Genomic DNA, 16453 nt, shown 5'->3' on the forward strand with positions numbered 1-16453 from the left:
TGAGTGTCGCTGACCCCTCCGCCAGAGGGGCTCCCTGACCAGCAGCGCCCACAGATAAGCAGCCAAGGGAAAAGTCTGGAAGCAGGACATCAAAGTGGAAGTCGATGTGGGGCTAGAGGGATGGACTGGGAGGTATTAATACTTTATTCCTGAAGTCCCTCCAGGCCCCTGGCAAGGTCGTGGAAATGGGGGACCTTTTGCCTTTTTGTCCTTTTCTTTATGAAGTTTGAACAACTGGCAAAGCAAAACTGTACGACCACGTTCTCTGTAAATGGGGTCTTATAGTTTTAAAAATTAGTTTTAATTCTTTTAATTTAATTTTTTATTTTTTTAAAACAAGCGTAGCGGCTTTTTCCAATGTTGTGTTAGTTTCCCCGTGCGCCTCACAGTGATTCGGTTATGCAGATATGTATCTTCTCTTTTTCACATTCTTGTCCATTGTAGGTGATGACAAGGTGTTGAATAAGGTTCCGTGAGGTGTGCAGAAGGTCCTTGTTGTCTTCCGGTTTACATACAGTGGCATCTATCTGCTAATCCCAAACGCTTAATTTATCTCCCACTTCACCTTTCCCCTTTGGTAACCGTTAAGTTTGTTTTCTATGTATATGAATTGATTTGTTTTGTAAATAAGTTCATTTATATCATTTTATTAGATGTCACATGTAAGGATATTGTATGATGCTATCTCTGTCTGACCGACTTCACTCGGTGTGATCGTCTCTGGGTCTCTCCACGATGCTGCAAGTGGCGTTATTTCACTCTTTTATGGCTAACATGGCATTGTGTGTACACACCACAGCGTCTCTATCCACTCACCTGTTGATGGACCCTGAGGTTGCTTCTGTGTCTTGGCTACTGTAAATCGTGCTGCTGTGAACAGGGAGGTGCCTGTATCTTTTCTTTTGGTTTTTGGCTGTGTCCACGGCATGTGGAAGTTCTCAGGCCAGGGATCGAACCCATGCCACAGCAGCGACCAGAGCTGCGGCAGTGATGGCATCAGACCCTTCACCCACTGTGCCACCAGGGGACTCCCATCACGTATCTTCCCACTTCGAGGTTTTGTCTTTTTCTGGGTGTATAAACCATGATTAGTTTTAAGGAGCATGGGAAGGCTTCATGAAGAAGGGGGCTCTACCCTCCGTCTTGAAAGATGAAGTGAGGTGCGGTGAAAAAGGAGGAAGGAAATTCTAGCAGAAGCGTGCATCCTGTTCAGAGGGGAGAAACTCCATTAGGATTCTGGGTGAAAATGCAGCAGGCATGCAGCTTTGGTGTGTCCTGGGGCCAGCTATTCGGGATGCAAATAATCTTATATCCTACAACAAGGAGTCGGACTTCAGTCTGTAGACCCTGAAGAAGTGGTGCATGTTTTGGGATTTTTTTTTTTAATTAAAAAAAAATGTAGATTTGAGTTCCCATTGTGGCTCAGCGGGTTAAGGACTTAAGAGTGTCTCTGTGAGGATGCAGGTTTGATCCCTAGCCTCGCTCAGCAGGTTAAAGATCCGCCATGGCTGCAAGCTGCGGCATAGGTCACAGATGCAGCTTGTGGCTGCAGCATAGGCTGGCAGCTGCAGCCCTGCTTCAACTCCTAGCCTGGGAACTTCCATATCTGTAGGTGTGGCCCTAAAAAGACAAAAAAAAAAAAAAAAAGGAATTCACAAAAAAGTTGCAGAATTAGTCCGGAGAGTTCCCAATGGTAACATCTTATGGAATAACCATAGTGCCCTTAGCAGAACCAGGGTGCCGCTATTGCTGCAGACCTGGTAACAAATGGGGGCTTTATTCAGGGTTCACCGGTTTGGACATGCACTCATTTTTTTTCCCTTGGCACATAGTTCTATGAGGTTTTACCATGTATTGTTTTGCCTTGCGCGTTTTTAAGCCGGGGGGTAACATCACCGTATCTGGGCTTTAGAAAGATAAATCCTGGCAACAGAGGAGGTGGATTAGAGGGGAGGTGGAGAGCTGGCAGCGGTTTAAAGGGCTGTTTCCGGAATCCAGATGAGGGGGGACGAACTCGGGTAGTGACGTGAGGAACGGAGGGACGGGGCTGCGTGTCAGACGTGTTCCCTTAGTGAAGCGGACAGAGCTCGCCGACTGCTTAGGAAGAGGCCCGAGGCCAAGAGTGATGGAGAAAGCAGCAGCCTGTGACACCATGAAGGACTTTGGTCCTCGTTTTTCTTTCTTTTTTTTTTTTTTTTGGTCTTTTTGTCTTTTTAGGGCCGCACCCACGGCATATGGAGGTTCCTAGGCTAGGGGTCGAATCGGAGCTGTAGCCACCGGCCTACGTCACAGCCACAGCAACACGGGATCGGAGCCACATCTGTGACCTACACCACAGCTCATGGCAACGCCAGATCCTTAACCCACTGAGCGAGGCCAGGGATTGAATCTGCAACCTCATGGCGCCTACTAGGATTTGTTTCTGCTGCGCCACAGTGGGAACTCCTAGTCCTTGTTTTTCTAAGAGCAGTAGGAAACAATTGGAGTTTTTATGTATATTTATTTTTATTTTTTGCTTTTTTTTTTTGGCAATTGGAATTTTTAAAGCAGGGAAGTAACATGAGAAGATCAGCACTTTAAAATGATTGTTCTGGGAGTTCCCGTCGTGGCGCAGTGGTTAACGGATCCGACTAGGAACCATGAGAGACAGGGCCAGGAGAGATGCCCCTCTTTCCCGAACACCTCTGTCCGCTGAGGGCTCAGAGGGACCTCAGAGGCCTCGAGAGGGAGGTGCTTGGAAAGTTGGCAGGGACGCTGCCGTCACTGATCATTTCCATCTAGTCTTGTTTTGTCCACGCAGCAAGCGTGTGCTAAACACCGACTCTTGTCCCCGAGCTGTCTGGGAGCTGATCAGGTCCCCAAGCATCGGCTTACACCTTTTAGAGTTGAATGTCCTCCGTTTGGGGCTCCTCAGGACGGCAGGTGTTAGAACCTGCAGACCAGGGACGCGGGCCCGCAGGCCCTCTCGGCAGCGGGTGCCCGTCTCCTCCTGTAGGTGGCAGAGCGGCACAACTTTCCGTTCCCCGGCTGGGCTGGGAACCATCCCTGCTGCCCCGTCTCTGCCAGCATCCAGGACTTGCTTGGGCCTGGCTGCACTATAAATAGCACGTGTTAAACACTCCTTGTCTGCTCTCAGGAGCCGGGAGAGCGTAATGGTTTCAGCTCTTACATTTTCAGAGGCTGCCGGGGAAACCACTTCTGAACTGGGAAGAGCTGTGGGACGGCCGAGGGGTGGTCAGTCTCTCGGACAACTTGTTTTTCTGTTGCCGTATCTGTCGTCACGTTAGGGGTGGCGGTGAGTCTGCAGGTATTCCTTAGGGAAGAGGGGATTTCTGAGGCACTTTCTGAAATTAGATTGTTGTGTCCCTGGTAGAGAAGGCACGTGACCAACGAAACAAAACAAGCCCTTCCTTGAGGAGGCAGCAAGGCGGTCACGCTGCTGTAAGTGGTCCCAGCCGTGACACTCAATTCAGGTAAACTCAATAAGCCTGCTTTTTGGGGCTGCCGTCGTCCTGTGTGGTCCCATCGGCTCGTGGATGGTCTAACGGGGAAGACAGACACTGAACCGTCGTGAAGGTCACGGGTGTGAATGGAGAAAAGCTCTGACCCTGGTCCCTAGTTCCCAGTCCAGGGGATGACGGTTAGACATCCTGGGTGACGCCGAGACTTTTACGGTGGCCGGTGGGAAGGAGAGTGATGGTTTCATGGAAGGATGTGTGTGTGTGTCGGGAGGAGAGCGCTGTTTTTTTTTTTTAGTCTTTTTGCCCTTTCTTGGGCCGCTCCTGCGGCATATGGAGGTTCCCAGGCTAGGGGTTGAATCGGAGCTGTAGCCACCGGCCTACACCAGAGCCGCAGCAACACGGGATCCCAGCCGCGTCTGCAACCTACACCACAGCTCACGGCAACGCTGGATCCTTAACCCACTGAGCAAGGCCAGGGATCGAACCTGCAACCTCATGGTTCCTAGTCGGATTCATTAACCACTGCGCCATGACGGCAACTCCTCCAAGGAGAGTGTTGTTTGAATGGCATGGCTGTGAAAAGCCTTCCTTCAGTAATTTGAAAATACTTTTGGAGCTCCAATGATGTGCCAGTCATCTGGGGCAGGCGGTACCGTGAGGTAGAAATGCTGTTTTGTATCATGGAGCCTAAAATCAAGTGTAGAGTTTCCCAAATGAAAGTATAATTACTGCACGGAGTGCAGCGCAGGGCAAGGACAGGCTGGGACGAGAGGCTCTACCAGGAGGGTGTGGGCGAGGTGAGCAGGGTGGCCTTTCTCAGGAAGTCGTGGCCACACCGGGATCTGGGGGGGAGGGGAGTCAGCTGGGTGAGGAGTGGGGGAAGGGTCTGGGCAGAGGCACCCACAGGGCCGTGGGAAGCAAGGTGGGGAGCCTGACAGAGGCAGGACTGGTCACCTTCTGCCTGGTGACAGCAGGCAGGCCCTGGCAGACATGTTCTATCTAACGTGCTGTGATAACGTTTGTCAAAGAAAGTTTAAAATAAAAAAGAGCCATGTCATCGCATCCCAACATAGCAATTTTGGTCGACGGAGTGAGGCCCTGTAGACCTGTCCACGTGCGAGAACCTGTTTTGTTTCGTTTTGGGGTTTTTTGGCCCCTCCTGCGGGCGTGCAGAAGTTCCCCGGGCCAGGGATCAAACCCACACCACACCACACCTGAGCTGCAGCCGTGACAAGGCCGCTGAGCCACGAGGGAACGCCGAAGATAGGTTTTTACCTATCTGTATCTGTAGAGCGTGCCTGCTGAACCTTTCCTCTTACCATTGTCCTGAACGTGTTTTTATGTTTCCACCTCTTCTATACGATGATTTATAATAGTGATAGTCACCCCAGTTCAACTTTGAGGGGTGGGCGTGAGATTTGGAGTTTGGTTTCTGAGCTGATGTGGGTGTGTCTTGTAAGCCTGTGTGAGCTCACTTGAGACTTTCACCGCCGCCGGAGAAGGTATTTGTTAAGAGGAGGTTGGGGAGGAACCTGCGTGGGGCTTCGAGGAGACCCTGCTGTCGGGGAGACCCTGGCGGAGGAGAGCTCAGGCGCAGCCCCACGGGGCCGCCGGCTGGGGAGGAGGTCACTTCGCAACCAGGGATTTTTCTGCTAAATTGAATTCAGATGACTGGCTAAATTGTTTCTTACGATACCCTATCATTTGGAATATCTTTGTAAATCAACTTGCATTCTTACGATTCCTATGTTTCGAACAGTAGCCAGCCGGCTCTAAGCTCGTAAGGGAACGTGCCACCGAGGCGGCGGAAGGCGGCCCGGCTTCGCACGTGGATGTAGCGAACCCTGGAATCCTGACGTTTGATGAGTGTTGACATGGACGACTTGCTTTTAATTTTCCACATGGTCTTTTGAGTAGGTTGCAGCATTGTTAGACTGCTTTGCAAACGCCAGGTATCCGCTCTTGAGGACTGAGAGATTTCCTCATGACTCTCTTCATCTGCGCAGACTTCATTATTCTTGTGCACGTGTTTATCTGAGCACACACAGAGCACTCATACACCTGCGCGCGCGAACACACGCACACACACCCAGCCTAATTGGGCAGAAAGCCTAGGATTAAATTCAAGCGACTCTGGGTCTTGGCCTCATGAGTAAATTTGCCTTCTCCCTCTGGTGTTGCATTTCTCTGCCTCTAATAATATGGATAACGGTACCTAATTCACAAGGTTGATGAAGATGGCTGGCAAAGTAGGTTCTCGGTGAGGTGACTTTAGTGGAATCATTTCAGTGTAACATGTGCTGGTCTTTTAAAGGCATTTTGATATCAAGCAGAGAACTTTACACACGCGCTTCCTTAAATCTATATACCTCTGTTATAAATCAACTTCAGGAGTTCTGTCACGACTCAGCGGTTAACGAACCCCACTAGCACCCATGAGGACACGGGTTCGATCCCTGGCCTCGCTCAGTGGGTTAAGGATCCGGCGTTGCCATGAGCTGTGGTGTAGGTCGAAGATGCAGCTTGGATCTGGCCTTGCTGTGGCTGTGGCATAGGCCGGCAGCCACAGCTCCGATTGGACCCCTAGCCTGGGAACCTCCATGTGCCACGGGTGCAGCCCTAAAAAAGAAAAAAAGATGAAAATAAATAAATAAAATACAAATCAGCTTCTGGTTCTTCTAAAACAGGGGTCCCAGCTCGTTGCCACACAGATGGCTGGACCCCACCCAGAGTGCGAGGTTGGTGGTTGTGGGCGGAGCCTGAGAATTTGCGTTGCTGAGAGGATCCCAGGTGATGCTCATGTGCTGGTTCAGGGGCCACATTTGAAGAACCCCTGCTTTCAAGCTGCACGTCTGCCCCAATAGCTTTTTAGAAGTATTTATGTATTCACATTTTATTATTTATTTAGTCCATGCCTGCAGCCAAGGGTCAAACCCGAGCCACAGCAATGACGACACCACATCCTTAACCACTAGACCACCAGGGAACTCCCTACAATGAATTTTTTTTTCTTTTTAGGGCGGCGTATGGAAGTTCCCAGGCTAGGGGTTGAATCAGAGCTGCAGCTGCCGGCCTACGCCACCGCCATGGCAGTAGCAGATCCAAGCCACAGCGAGGCAATGCCAGATCCTTAACCCACTGAGCGAGGCCAGCGATCGGACCCACTTAAGGATACTGTGTTGGGTTCTTAACCCACTGCGCTGCAACAGGAACTCCCTCATTTTTAAAAAATGGATAAATGCATGTAAAAAAGTATTGATATTAATAACAGTAGAAAACCCCACATCCAAAAATGGAATCGCTCTCTCCCCGCACGAGCTGAGCTGCTGAGCTCACATGGCTTGGGCGTGTTCTTTACCAAATCCTGAGTTAGATGGTGGCTTCTGCGGGCCTGGGGGGCCTGCGCCTTTCTTCCTGTTCCTCACCAGTGTGTGGCCTGCAGTGTTTGCTAAAGAGTGCGGGCGTTGAGAGCAGAGCTGGTTGGAAAATGCTGACACGGGACTGTTTAGGTCGAGCGCCCAAATAGGCTCCATCCTCAGAGTGAGCCAGGTTTGGCTCCTTGGAGTATTGGCATTGTCGTTGCCGTCGCACCGGCTTTTACGGTGCTGCAATCGGTAGGACTCAGAGCCGGGGAAGACCCCGCAGGTCACCCAGCCCGTATCCCGCTGGAGGAGGAGGAGTCCCCGCCGTGCGCTCAGTGGCATTAGGAGGAATTACTTTTCGTATGATTATTATTTCTTTCATGCCGTCTCCAAATAAGTGTTTCTGGAATTGAATCGTTTTGTATTCAAGTAATAAAATGCACACCAGGCAGTACATTTCTGGGTGATTATCTCACTCCTCAGGTGGTGTAATAAGGCAGGAGGCCAAGGCCCTGGCATGCCTTCTTGTTATTAGGAAGGGAATTTATGGATACAATAAAGGAGGCGGTTATCTGCAGCAGCAAAAACCGGAAAGGGGAGCGCCGTCTCGGCAGGTGGGCCCCCGCCTCCGTGCTGGGGGGCAGGTCAGGCAGGAGACCGGTCCCTCAACGTGCAGCCGGCAGCGGAGGCCAGACTCGCTGCTGCCCTCAGGACGCTTGTGGTCAGTTTGGCAGCCGGAAAGCCTTGGCCGGTCACAGCAGTGTGAACCTGATGCTTGGGAAGCGCTCTGCTCTGGACCCAGCTCCCGGTGGAGCCTCGTGTGCCTGGGCCAATCCCTTGCCTGCTGTAGCACCCATTTCCGAAGAGCAGTAAGTGACTGCGTGTGAGAAGGGCTAAATGCTGGCTTTTTTTTCATAAATCTTAAGCGCATTTCCTGGTTCAAAGTCCCTATTAAATGCTAATGGGATTAGGATAATTTTTTCCCCCTTCTTAACATTCTTTCTGAGCCTGAGTCTCTTGTCTCTTAGCTTCTTCAGTCTTGTCCAGTTATTTCACTTAACACCATCGCCCCCGTGGTCCTGGCTGTCCCTTCCTGGGCAATAAGCACCCTTCATCCCTTCCCTGGCACGCAGGCATCTTGCTGTACCAGCTTGCTCTTCACAACTCACCCAGATTAGGCCCAGCTCACCCGCCTCCCCGTGTAGCTGAGCAGCGCTGGAGAAACACCGCACGGCCAGTCAGTACTGGCCCTTAGGTCCTGTCCCCGGGCCTCGATGGGCTCTGGAAGCCCCCCGGCAATCGTGCTGCTTCTCGCGCTCACCTCCTGTTCTGGAGGACCCTCTCACCCTGTACCCTCTGCCCCCACCCCCAAGACGCCACTCCCCGGAAAGAGACCCCAGCCAAGGGGAACAGCCACGAGCTCTCCCCCTGGTCTGGTGTCTGTTCCCACACCCTGCAGCCTCCTTTGTCAGGAGGTGAGAACCGTCCACGCATCTAGAAGAGGCTTCGCGTGAGCTGAGGTCCTGTCTCCGCAGGCACACCCGTGGGACAGCCATCTGCCCTTCTCCCCTGCGGCAGCCTCTCGGTGGGGTGGGGCCGGGTGGGGGGGCTGGGTGGGGATCAGGAGGTGCTCGGGGCCCATCCCTCCTCCCGTCACTTTACAGCGGAGGCCCCGGAAACGGTTGTCCCCTATCCCCGTCACGGACTCCTCTCTGAATTTATCTGGAACACACGTAGACAGGCTTCGTCCCGACCGACCCTCCGGTTCCACCCCGACAGCTGCTCTTAGGGTCCTGGGTGCTTCCCGCCTGGCTTAGTCCAGTTCTGGGCCCTCCTCTCCTGTGGTTATCCCTGCAGCCGAAGACTCACACACAGCATCGCCCCCTCGCCCTCGAAACACTTTGCTCTCTCGTACATGGGGTACGAAATGGGGTCCAATTTCATTCTTTTGCCTGTGGATATTCAGTTGTCCCAGCACCATTTGTTGAAAATACTTCTTTCTGCATTGAATGCTCTTTCAGCCTTTGTCAAAAATCAATCAATTAATCCTACATGTAAGGGTTTATTTTCAGATTCTCCATTCTATTCCGTCAATCTATACACCTGTCTTTATGCAAGCATCATATTATCTTGACTCCTGTTGCTTTTGTTTATTTGTTTGTTTGTTTATTTATTTAGTCTTTTGGCGGCTGCACTTCCAGCATATGGAAGTTCCCAGGCTAGGGGTCAAATTGGAGCTGTAGCTGCCAGCCTACACCACAGCCACAGCAACCTGGGATCCAAGCTGTGTCTTCGACACTCACAGCAATGCCAGATCCAAACCGGCTAAGCAGGGCTAGGGATCAAACCTGTGTCTTTGTGGCTACCAGTTGGGTTTGTTACCACTGAGCCACAACAGGAACTCCCAACTACTGTTGCTTTAAAAAAAATTTGTTGGAGTATGGTTGTATTACATAGTTACAAGGTTATATTAGTTTCAGGTGTACAGCAAAGTGAATCAGTTATATGTATGCATATATCCATTCTTTTTTTCCCATATAGGTTATTGCAGAATATTGAGTAGACTTCCCTGTGCTATACAGTAGGTCCTTGTTCCTTACCTATTTCATCCACAGTAGTGTGTATATGTTAATCCCATCCTTTGAATTCATCCCTCTCCACCCTGCTTTCTCCTTTGGCGACCTTAAGTGTAATTTCAAAATTTCTGCATTTGTTTCTGTTTTGTCAATAAGTTCTTTTGTATCAATTTTATTAGATTCCACCTATAAGTGGTATCATATGATATTTGTCTTCTTCTGACTGACTTGCTTCACTTCGTATGATAATCTCTAGGTCCATCCATGTGGCTGCAAATGGCATTATTTCATTCTTTTTAACGACCAAGTAATATTCCATTGTATATCTGTATCACATTTTCTTTATCCATTTCTCTGTTAATGAATATTTAGATTGTTTCCATGTCTTGGCTATTGGAATAATTCTGCAGTGAACATTGGGGTGGATGTATCTTTTTGGGTTATGGTCTCAGGATCAATGCCCAGGGATTAGGTTGCTGGATCATGTAGTAGTTTTAAAGTTAGTTTTTTAGGGAAACTCTATGCTGTTCTCCATAGCGGTTGTACCATTTACATTCCTACCACAGTGTAGGAGGGTTCCCTTTTCTGCACACCCTTTATTGTTTGTAGACTTTTTGATGATGGCCATTCTGACTGGCATGAGGTAATACCTCATGGTTTGGATTTGCATTTCTCCAGTAATGAGTGATACTGAGCATCTCTTTGTGTGCTTTTTGGCCATATGCCTTCTTTGGAGAACTGTCTATTTAGATCTTATGACCATTTTTTGATTGGGTTGGGGTTTTTTTTTTTTTGGTTTTATTTTTAAATTATTTTTATTTTTTCCATTATAGTTGGTTTACAGTGTTCTGTCAGTTTTCTGCTGTACAGCAAAGTGACCCAGTCACACATACATATATACATTTGGGTTGGGTTTTTTTAATATATAAAGCTGCATGAGATGTTTGTATATTTTGTAGATTAATCCCTTGTCGATCACTTTGTTTGCAAAGATTTTCTCCCATTCTGTGGGTTGTCTTTTTTTTTTTTTTTTAATTGTTTCCTTTGCTGTGCAAAAGCTTTTAAGTTTATTAGGTTCCATTTATTTGTTTTATTTTCATTACTCTAGGAGGTGGGTCCAAAAATTGCTGTGATTTATGTCAGAGTGTTCTCCTGTGTTTTCTTCTGAGAGTTTTAAAATATCTGGCCTTATGTCTAGGTCTTTAATCCATTTTGAGTTTATTTCTGTGTGTGTGGTGTGTGGTGTTAGAGAGTGTTCTGATTTCATTCTTTTACATGTAGCTGTCCAGTTTTCCCAGCACCAGTTATCGAGGAGACTGTCTTGATTGTATATTCTTGCCTCCTTTGTTAGAGATTTGTTGACCATAGGCCCAGGTTTACCTCTGGGCCTGCTATCCTTTGACTACTCTTGTTTAGTATTAAGTTTTAAATCAGGAAGTGTAAATCCTATAGCTTTGTACTTATTTTTTAAAGGTTGTTTTTGCTGTGCTCAATCTCTTGAGTTTCTTTCTTTCTTTTGGTTTCTTTTGTTTTTTGTCTTTTTTTTTTTTTTTTGTCTTTATGGGGTCACACCTATGGCATATGGAGGTTCCCAGGCTAGGGGTCCAATCGGAGCTATAGCTGCCGGCCTACACCACAGCCACAGCAACACCAGATCTGAGCTGCGTCTGCAACCTACATCACAGCTCATGGCAACACCGGATCCTTAACCCACTGAGCGAGGCCAGGGATCGAACCCACAACCTCATGGTTCCTAGTCGGATTTGCTTCTAGTCAGATTTGTTTCCGCTGCACCACAATAGGAACTGCCAATCTCTTGAATTTCTATATGAATTTTAGGATAAACTTGTCAATTTCAGCAAAAGGCAGCTGAGATTTTGATGAGCATTAAAGTTGAATCTCTAGATCAGTTTGGGGAATATTGTAATCTTATCCATGAACATGGGATGTCTTTCCACTTATTCAGATCTTCTTTAATTTCTTTCAGTGATGTGGTGTAGTTTCTGTGTACAAATTGTGCACTTCTTTTTAAGTTTACTGTTAGGTATTTTATTCTTTTTGATACTATTGTAAATGGAATTGTATTCTTAATTTTATTTTCAGAGCATCCATTGCCGTTGTGTACAACTACAGTTGATTTTTGTATGTATATGTAATTTAAAAATGATTTTTGTATATTGATCTTGTATCCTACACCTTACTGGTTTATTATTTCTAAGAGGTGTGTGTGTGTGTGTGTGTGTGACTGTATTCCCAAGGATTTTCTATGTTCAAAGTCATGTTAGTGGCAAATAGAGATGGTTTTACTTAATAGTCTCCCATCTGGATACCTTTTATTTCTTTTCTTACCTAATTGCCCTGGCTGGAACCTTCAGTAAGTACAATGTTATAATGCGAATAGACATCCTTGCCTTGTTGCTGCTCTTAGGGGAAAATTTATACTACTTTTATTCTTTTATCATTAAGTATAATATAACAACTGGTTTTCATTGATGCTTTTTGTCTGGTCAAGGAAGTTCGCTTCTAGTTCTAGTCTATTGAGTGTTTATATCATGCAAGAATCTAGGATCTTGTGACATCCCATGTTTATGAATTTTCTGCATCAATCGAGATGATCATGTGTTTTTTTTTATTAATTTTGTCAATGTGGTATATATGACACTGATTTTTATATGTTCAGCCATTCTTGTATTCCTGGAATAAATCCCACTTGTTCATGCTTTCTTATTCTTTTCATGTGTTGCTGGATTCAGTGTGTTTGTACTTTGCTGAGGATTTTTCCTATGTTCATACGGAACCTTAGCCTTTAGCTTTCTCTTCTGTTGTCTTCGGTTTTGGTACCAAGGTAATACTGGTCTCAGAATGTGTTGGGAAGAGTTCTCTCCTATTCTGTTTTTTGGAAGTTTTCGAAGAATTGGTTTTAATTCTTATTCTTTAAATATTTGGTAGAATTCACTAGTGAACCCATCTGGTCTTGGTTTTTTTTACAAGGGAAGTTTTTTGACTGCTAGTTCAATCTCTTATTATAGGTCTATTCAGATTTTCTGTTTCTCTCTCTCTCTCTTTTTTTTTTTTTTTAGTTTACTTAGCATGAATCTCTCAGATAACACTTACTCTTCTAGAGCAGCCACAATGGAAGAAACCCTTTGCCATCTTTATCTCTCTAACACACGTCTAATGTGGACAAATTCTTTCTAAGTCTCTTCTTACCCAGGGCTGCTCAGATTCTTCCAGCATGGCCTCTGCAGGTAGCGTTGTATCAAATGCTTTTCCTTCCTTCCTTCCTTCCTTCCTTCCTTTCTTTCTTTCTAATGATTTTTATTTTTTCCGGTATAGCTGGTTTACAGTGTTCTGTCAATTTTCTACTGTACAGCAAAGTGACCCAGTCACACATAGATATATATTCCTTTTCTCACATTTTCCTCCATCATGCTCTGTCACAAGTGACTAGACCTAGTTCCCAGTGCTGTACAGCAGGATCTCATTGCTTATCCACTCCAAAGGCAATAGTTTGCATCTATTAACCCCAAATTCCCAGTCCATCCCACTCCCTCCCCTCCCCTTAGCAACGACAAACCTGCTCTCCAAGTCCATGAGTTTGTTTTCTGTGGAAAGGTTCCTTTGTGCCATATATTACATTCCAGATAGAAGTGATATCATATGATATTTGTCTTTCTCTCTCTGACATACTTCACTTGGTAGAGAGTCTCTAGTTCCATCCATGTTGCTGCAAATGGCATTATTTTGTGTTTTTTTATGGCTGAGTAGTATTCCATTGTGTATATATACCACATCTTCTTACTCCGCGGACATTTAGGTTGTTTCCATGTCTTGGCTATTGTGAATAGTGCTGCAGTGAACATATGGGTGCATGTATCTTTTTTAGTGAAAGTTTTGTTCTTATATGCCCAAGAGTGGGATTGCTGGGTCGTATGGTAGTTCTATATTTAGTATTCTGAGGTGCCTCCATACTTATTCCATAGTGGTGGTAATGATTTACATTCCTGCCAACAGTGCAGGGGGGTTCCCTTTTCTCCACACCCTCTCCAGCATTTGTTATTTGTGGACTTATTCATGATGCCGTTCTGACTGGTGTGCTGTTTCCTTTTTAGTCAGTTTCAGTAGCTTGCATCTTTCTAAACAATATTCCATTTCATGTGTATTATATAATTTGTTGGTATGCAATTAATGGTTAATAGTATTCCTTCACCTTTCTGTTATTGTTGTTGTTTGGTCTTTGTAAAGTCAGTAGTGATGTACTCTTTTTTTTTTTTTTTTTTGGCTGTGCCCATGGCTGGCAGAAGTTCCTAGCCAGGCATTGATCCCTTGCCACAGCAGCGACCCACACTGTCTCAGTGACAACTCTGGATCCTTTACCCACTTTGTCATAAGAGAACTGTCTCTTTCATTCTTGATTTTAGTAATTTGAGTGTTTCTCATTTTTCTTCATCAGTCTAGCTAAAAATTTATCTATTTTCTGATCTTATAAAGAGCCAACTTTTTTTTTTTTTTGATCTTATAAAGAGCCAACTTTTTTTTTTGTCTTTTCTAGGGCCACAATTGCCGCATATGGAGGTTCCCAGGCTAAGGGTCTAATCGGAGCTGTAGCTGCCGGCCTACACCAGAGCCACCAAAACTCGGGATCTGAGCTGCATCTGCGACCTACACCACAGCTCATGGCAATGCCAGATCCTTAACCCGCTCAGCGAGGCCAGGGATTGAACCCGAAACCTCATGGTCCCTAGTTGGATTTGTTAACCACTGAGCCATGATGGGAACTCCATAAAGAGCCAAATTTAATTTTGTTGGCTTTCTCTATTGTTTTCTATTCTTGATTCTATTTACTTCTGCTCTAATCTTTATTATTTCCTTCATTCTCCTCACATTGGGTTTAGTTTACTCTTATTTTTAAAGTTTCTTAAAGAAGGTTAAATTAATAATTTGACATTTTATTTTTTAATATAGGCTTTTACAGCTACAATTTTTACTCTAAGTACTGCTTTAGCTGCATCCCATATGTTCTGGTATGTTGTGCCTTCGTTTTCACCCACCTAAAAATATTTGCTAATTGCTCTTACGACTTTTTTTATTTGACTCATTGGTTAAGAGTGTGTTGTTTAATTTCCACATATTTGTGAATTACCTATTTTTTGTTACTTATTTTTAATTTCACTCCAGTGTGGTTGGAGAACATACTTTGATCTTTTCTTTTCATTTCTTTGTCTTTTTAGGGCCGTACCTGTGGCATATGGAAGTTCCCAGGCTAGGGTTTGAATTGGAGCTGTAGCTGCCAGCCTACACCACAGCCACAGCAACTCAGGATCTGAGCCACGTCTGCAACCTACACCACAGCTCATGGCAATGCCAGATCCTTAACCCACTGAGCAAAGCCAGAAATTGAACCCACATCCTCACAGATACTAGTTGGGTTCATTACCACTGAACCACAACGGGACTTCCATGCAGCTGAAATTTTAAACAGTTGCCCCTGAATTTTTTTCAGCAAACATCTTTTAACAGTAGCTTGTTCTGACTGGGCAAGCTCTGAACCAGTTCAAATAAAGACAGCTGTGTGAGTGGGGTCTTTCAGAGAGCCACAGGTAAGGCACACAATGCAAATGTTCTGATAAGGGGGCTTTGAAGGAGCTCCAACCCTGTTCTTCCCCTTCCGGTGACTCGCATGCTGCCGAGTTTCCCTGTGATTGCAGGGTATTGGTTTCCAGGCTCCTGCAGATTTGGGGGTGAGGGGAGATGGGAACTGGGGAAGTCAAAATGCAATGAAATGACGTTCTCCGAGATTCTGGCATCTTTGGTGAATAAGTGCTCCCCAGATTGCTACAAACCTTTGGTTAATTCACGGAGTTCGGAAACGGCTGATTCTAAGAGTCTTTGCCAGTGTTTTCATTACTTTTTTGGAGAGGATTTTCAGAGGTCCTTACTCTCGCATTTTTGGTGCTCTCGTCCCCAGCTCTGCCCTGCGTGTCGGATGTGCAGTGAGGCACTTCAGGGGCGCTCAGAGATCCTAAACTCCCCACCCTCTTTGCCTTCCTAAGGAATGAGTCAGTGGTGGTTGAGGTGCAGGTGGATTCTTCTCTGCAGATGCCTCTCTTTGTTTTCCCATTTTTGAAGATTATTGGATCTGTTATAAAAACAAGGTGTCTGCAGTCGGGATTTTGTGTTTATTTTAAGATTAGTCTTTGAAACCTTGGCAAGAAGGTCATGACTAGCAGCATTTTTACAGCTTCCAGCTGCCCTTTCAGAAAAGGAAGAGAGAGGAGGTTGGCCTCATTTGTAATATGTGCTGGAAGCTCATGTAACTTATTTTCTTTTATATCACAGGGATTGAATGTGCAGGATGGCGGCCGTACCGCATCAGCGCACTTTGGGTCCTCACCCGCAGAAATCACACGTTTGAGACCCCACTCTTCGCCGTGTAGAGTGTATTCAAGGAATGGTTTCCAAATATGTCCACACCTTCTTCAAGTGAGTAACCCTGAGCCGATAAAACTAACGTAGATACCATTCTGCATGCTTAGTATGTGCTAAACTCTGTACCAAAGCTGCACGTCGCTTAATCCTCATGACAAAGCTGGGAACGGAGTTCTTTTATCGTCCCTGTTTTCTTTGTGGGGAACCTGAGACACAGGTTGATCAAGCTAGGTGGCAGTGTTGGGATTTGAACCCTGATGTGTGATTCCAGGATCCATGGCATGAACCAGTCTGTTATCTCACACACTGCCTCGCTCAATTTTTTCTTAATTTTGTTTGACTTGGGAAAGTATTGAGATTTTTGCTTGGGTTGCAAAGATGTCCTCGTAATTGTGATCTTTTAATTTTTAGTGTGTTCTTAATTAATAGACTTTGCTGTTGAGCCGTTTCCAGTTTACAGAAAAACTGAGCCCCACAACAGCGAGGCCCCGTCCAGCTCCTCCCTGCGTCCCCACTTGCCCTCATCACTAACGTTTGCCTTCTTGTGCCATCGTCCTTTCTGTTGATGAGCCACGTTCTCTGGGCTGTGCCTTCTCCGGGCTTTGATACACGTATCATGACATGT

At 46.1% G+C, this 16453-nt stretch overlaps 1 protein-coding gene across 1 annotated transcript in view; it reads left to right on the forward strand.

Annotated features, from left to right (window-relative positions):
* The first annotated feature begins 15745 nt into the window (after positions 1-15745).
* The window catches only part of EFCAB6 (EF-hand calcium binding domain 6), a 221323-nt gene continuing 220615 nt past the window's right edge, over positions 15746-16453 (forward strand). Inside the window, 2 exon segments of the mRNA XM_084955059.1 lie at positions 15746-15791; positions 15794-15886. Coding sequence (XP_084811185.1) covers positions 15746-15791; positions 15794-15886 — 139 coding nt within the window.

Source organism: Sus scrofa, chromosome 5, assembly GCF_054392235.1.
Source record: "Sus scrofa isolate SSC_HxYL_T2T_F1_AM1 chromosome 5, Sscrofa_HxYL_maternal_Yorkshire_Landrace_v2.0, whole genome shotgun sequence".
NCBI classification, from domain to species: Eukaryota; Metazoa; Chordata; class Mammalia; order Artiodactyla; family Suidae; genus Sus; species Sus scrofa.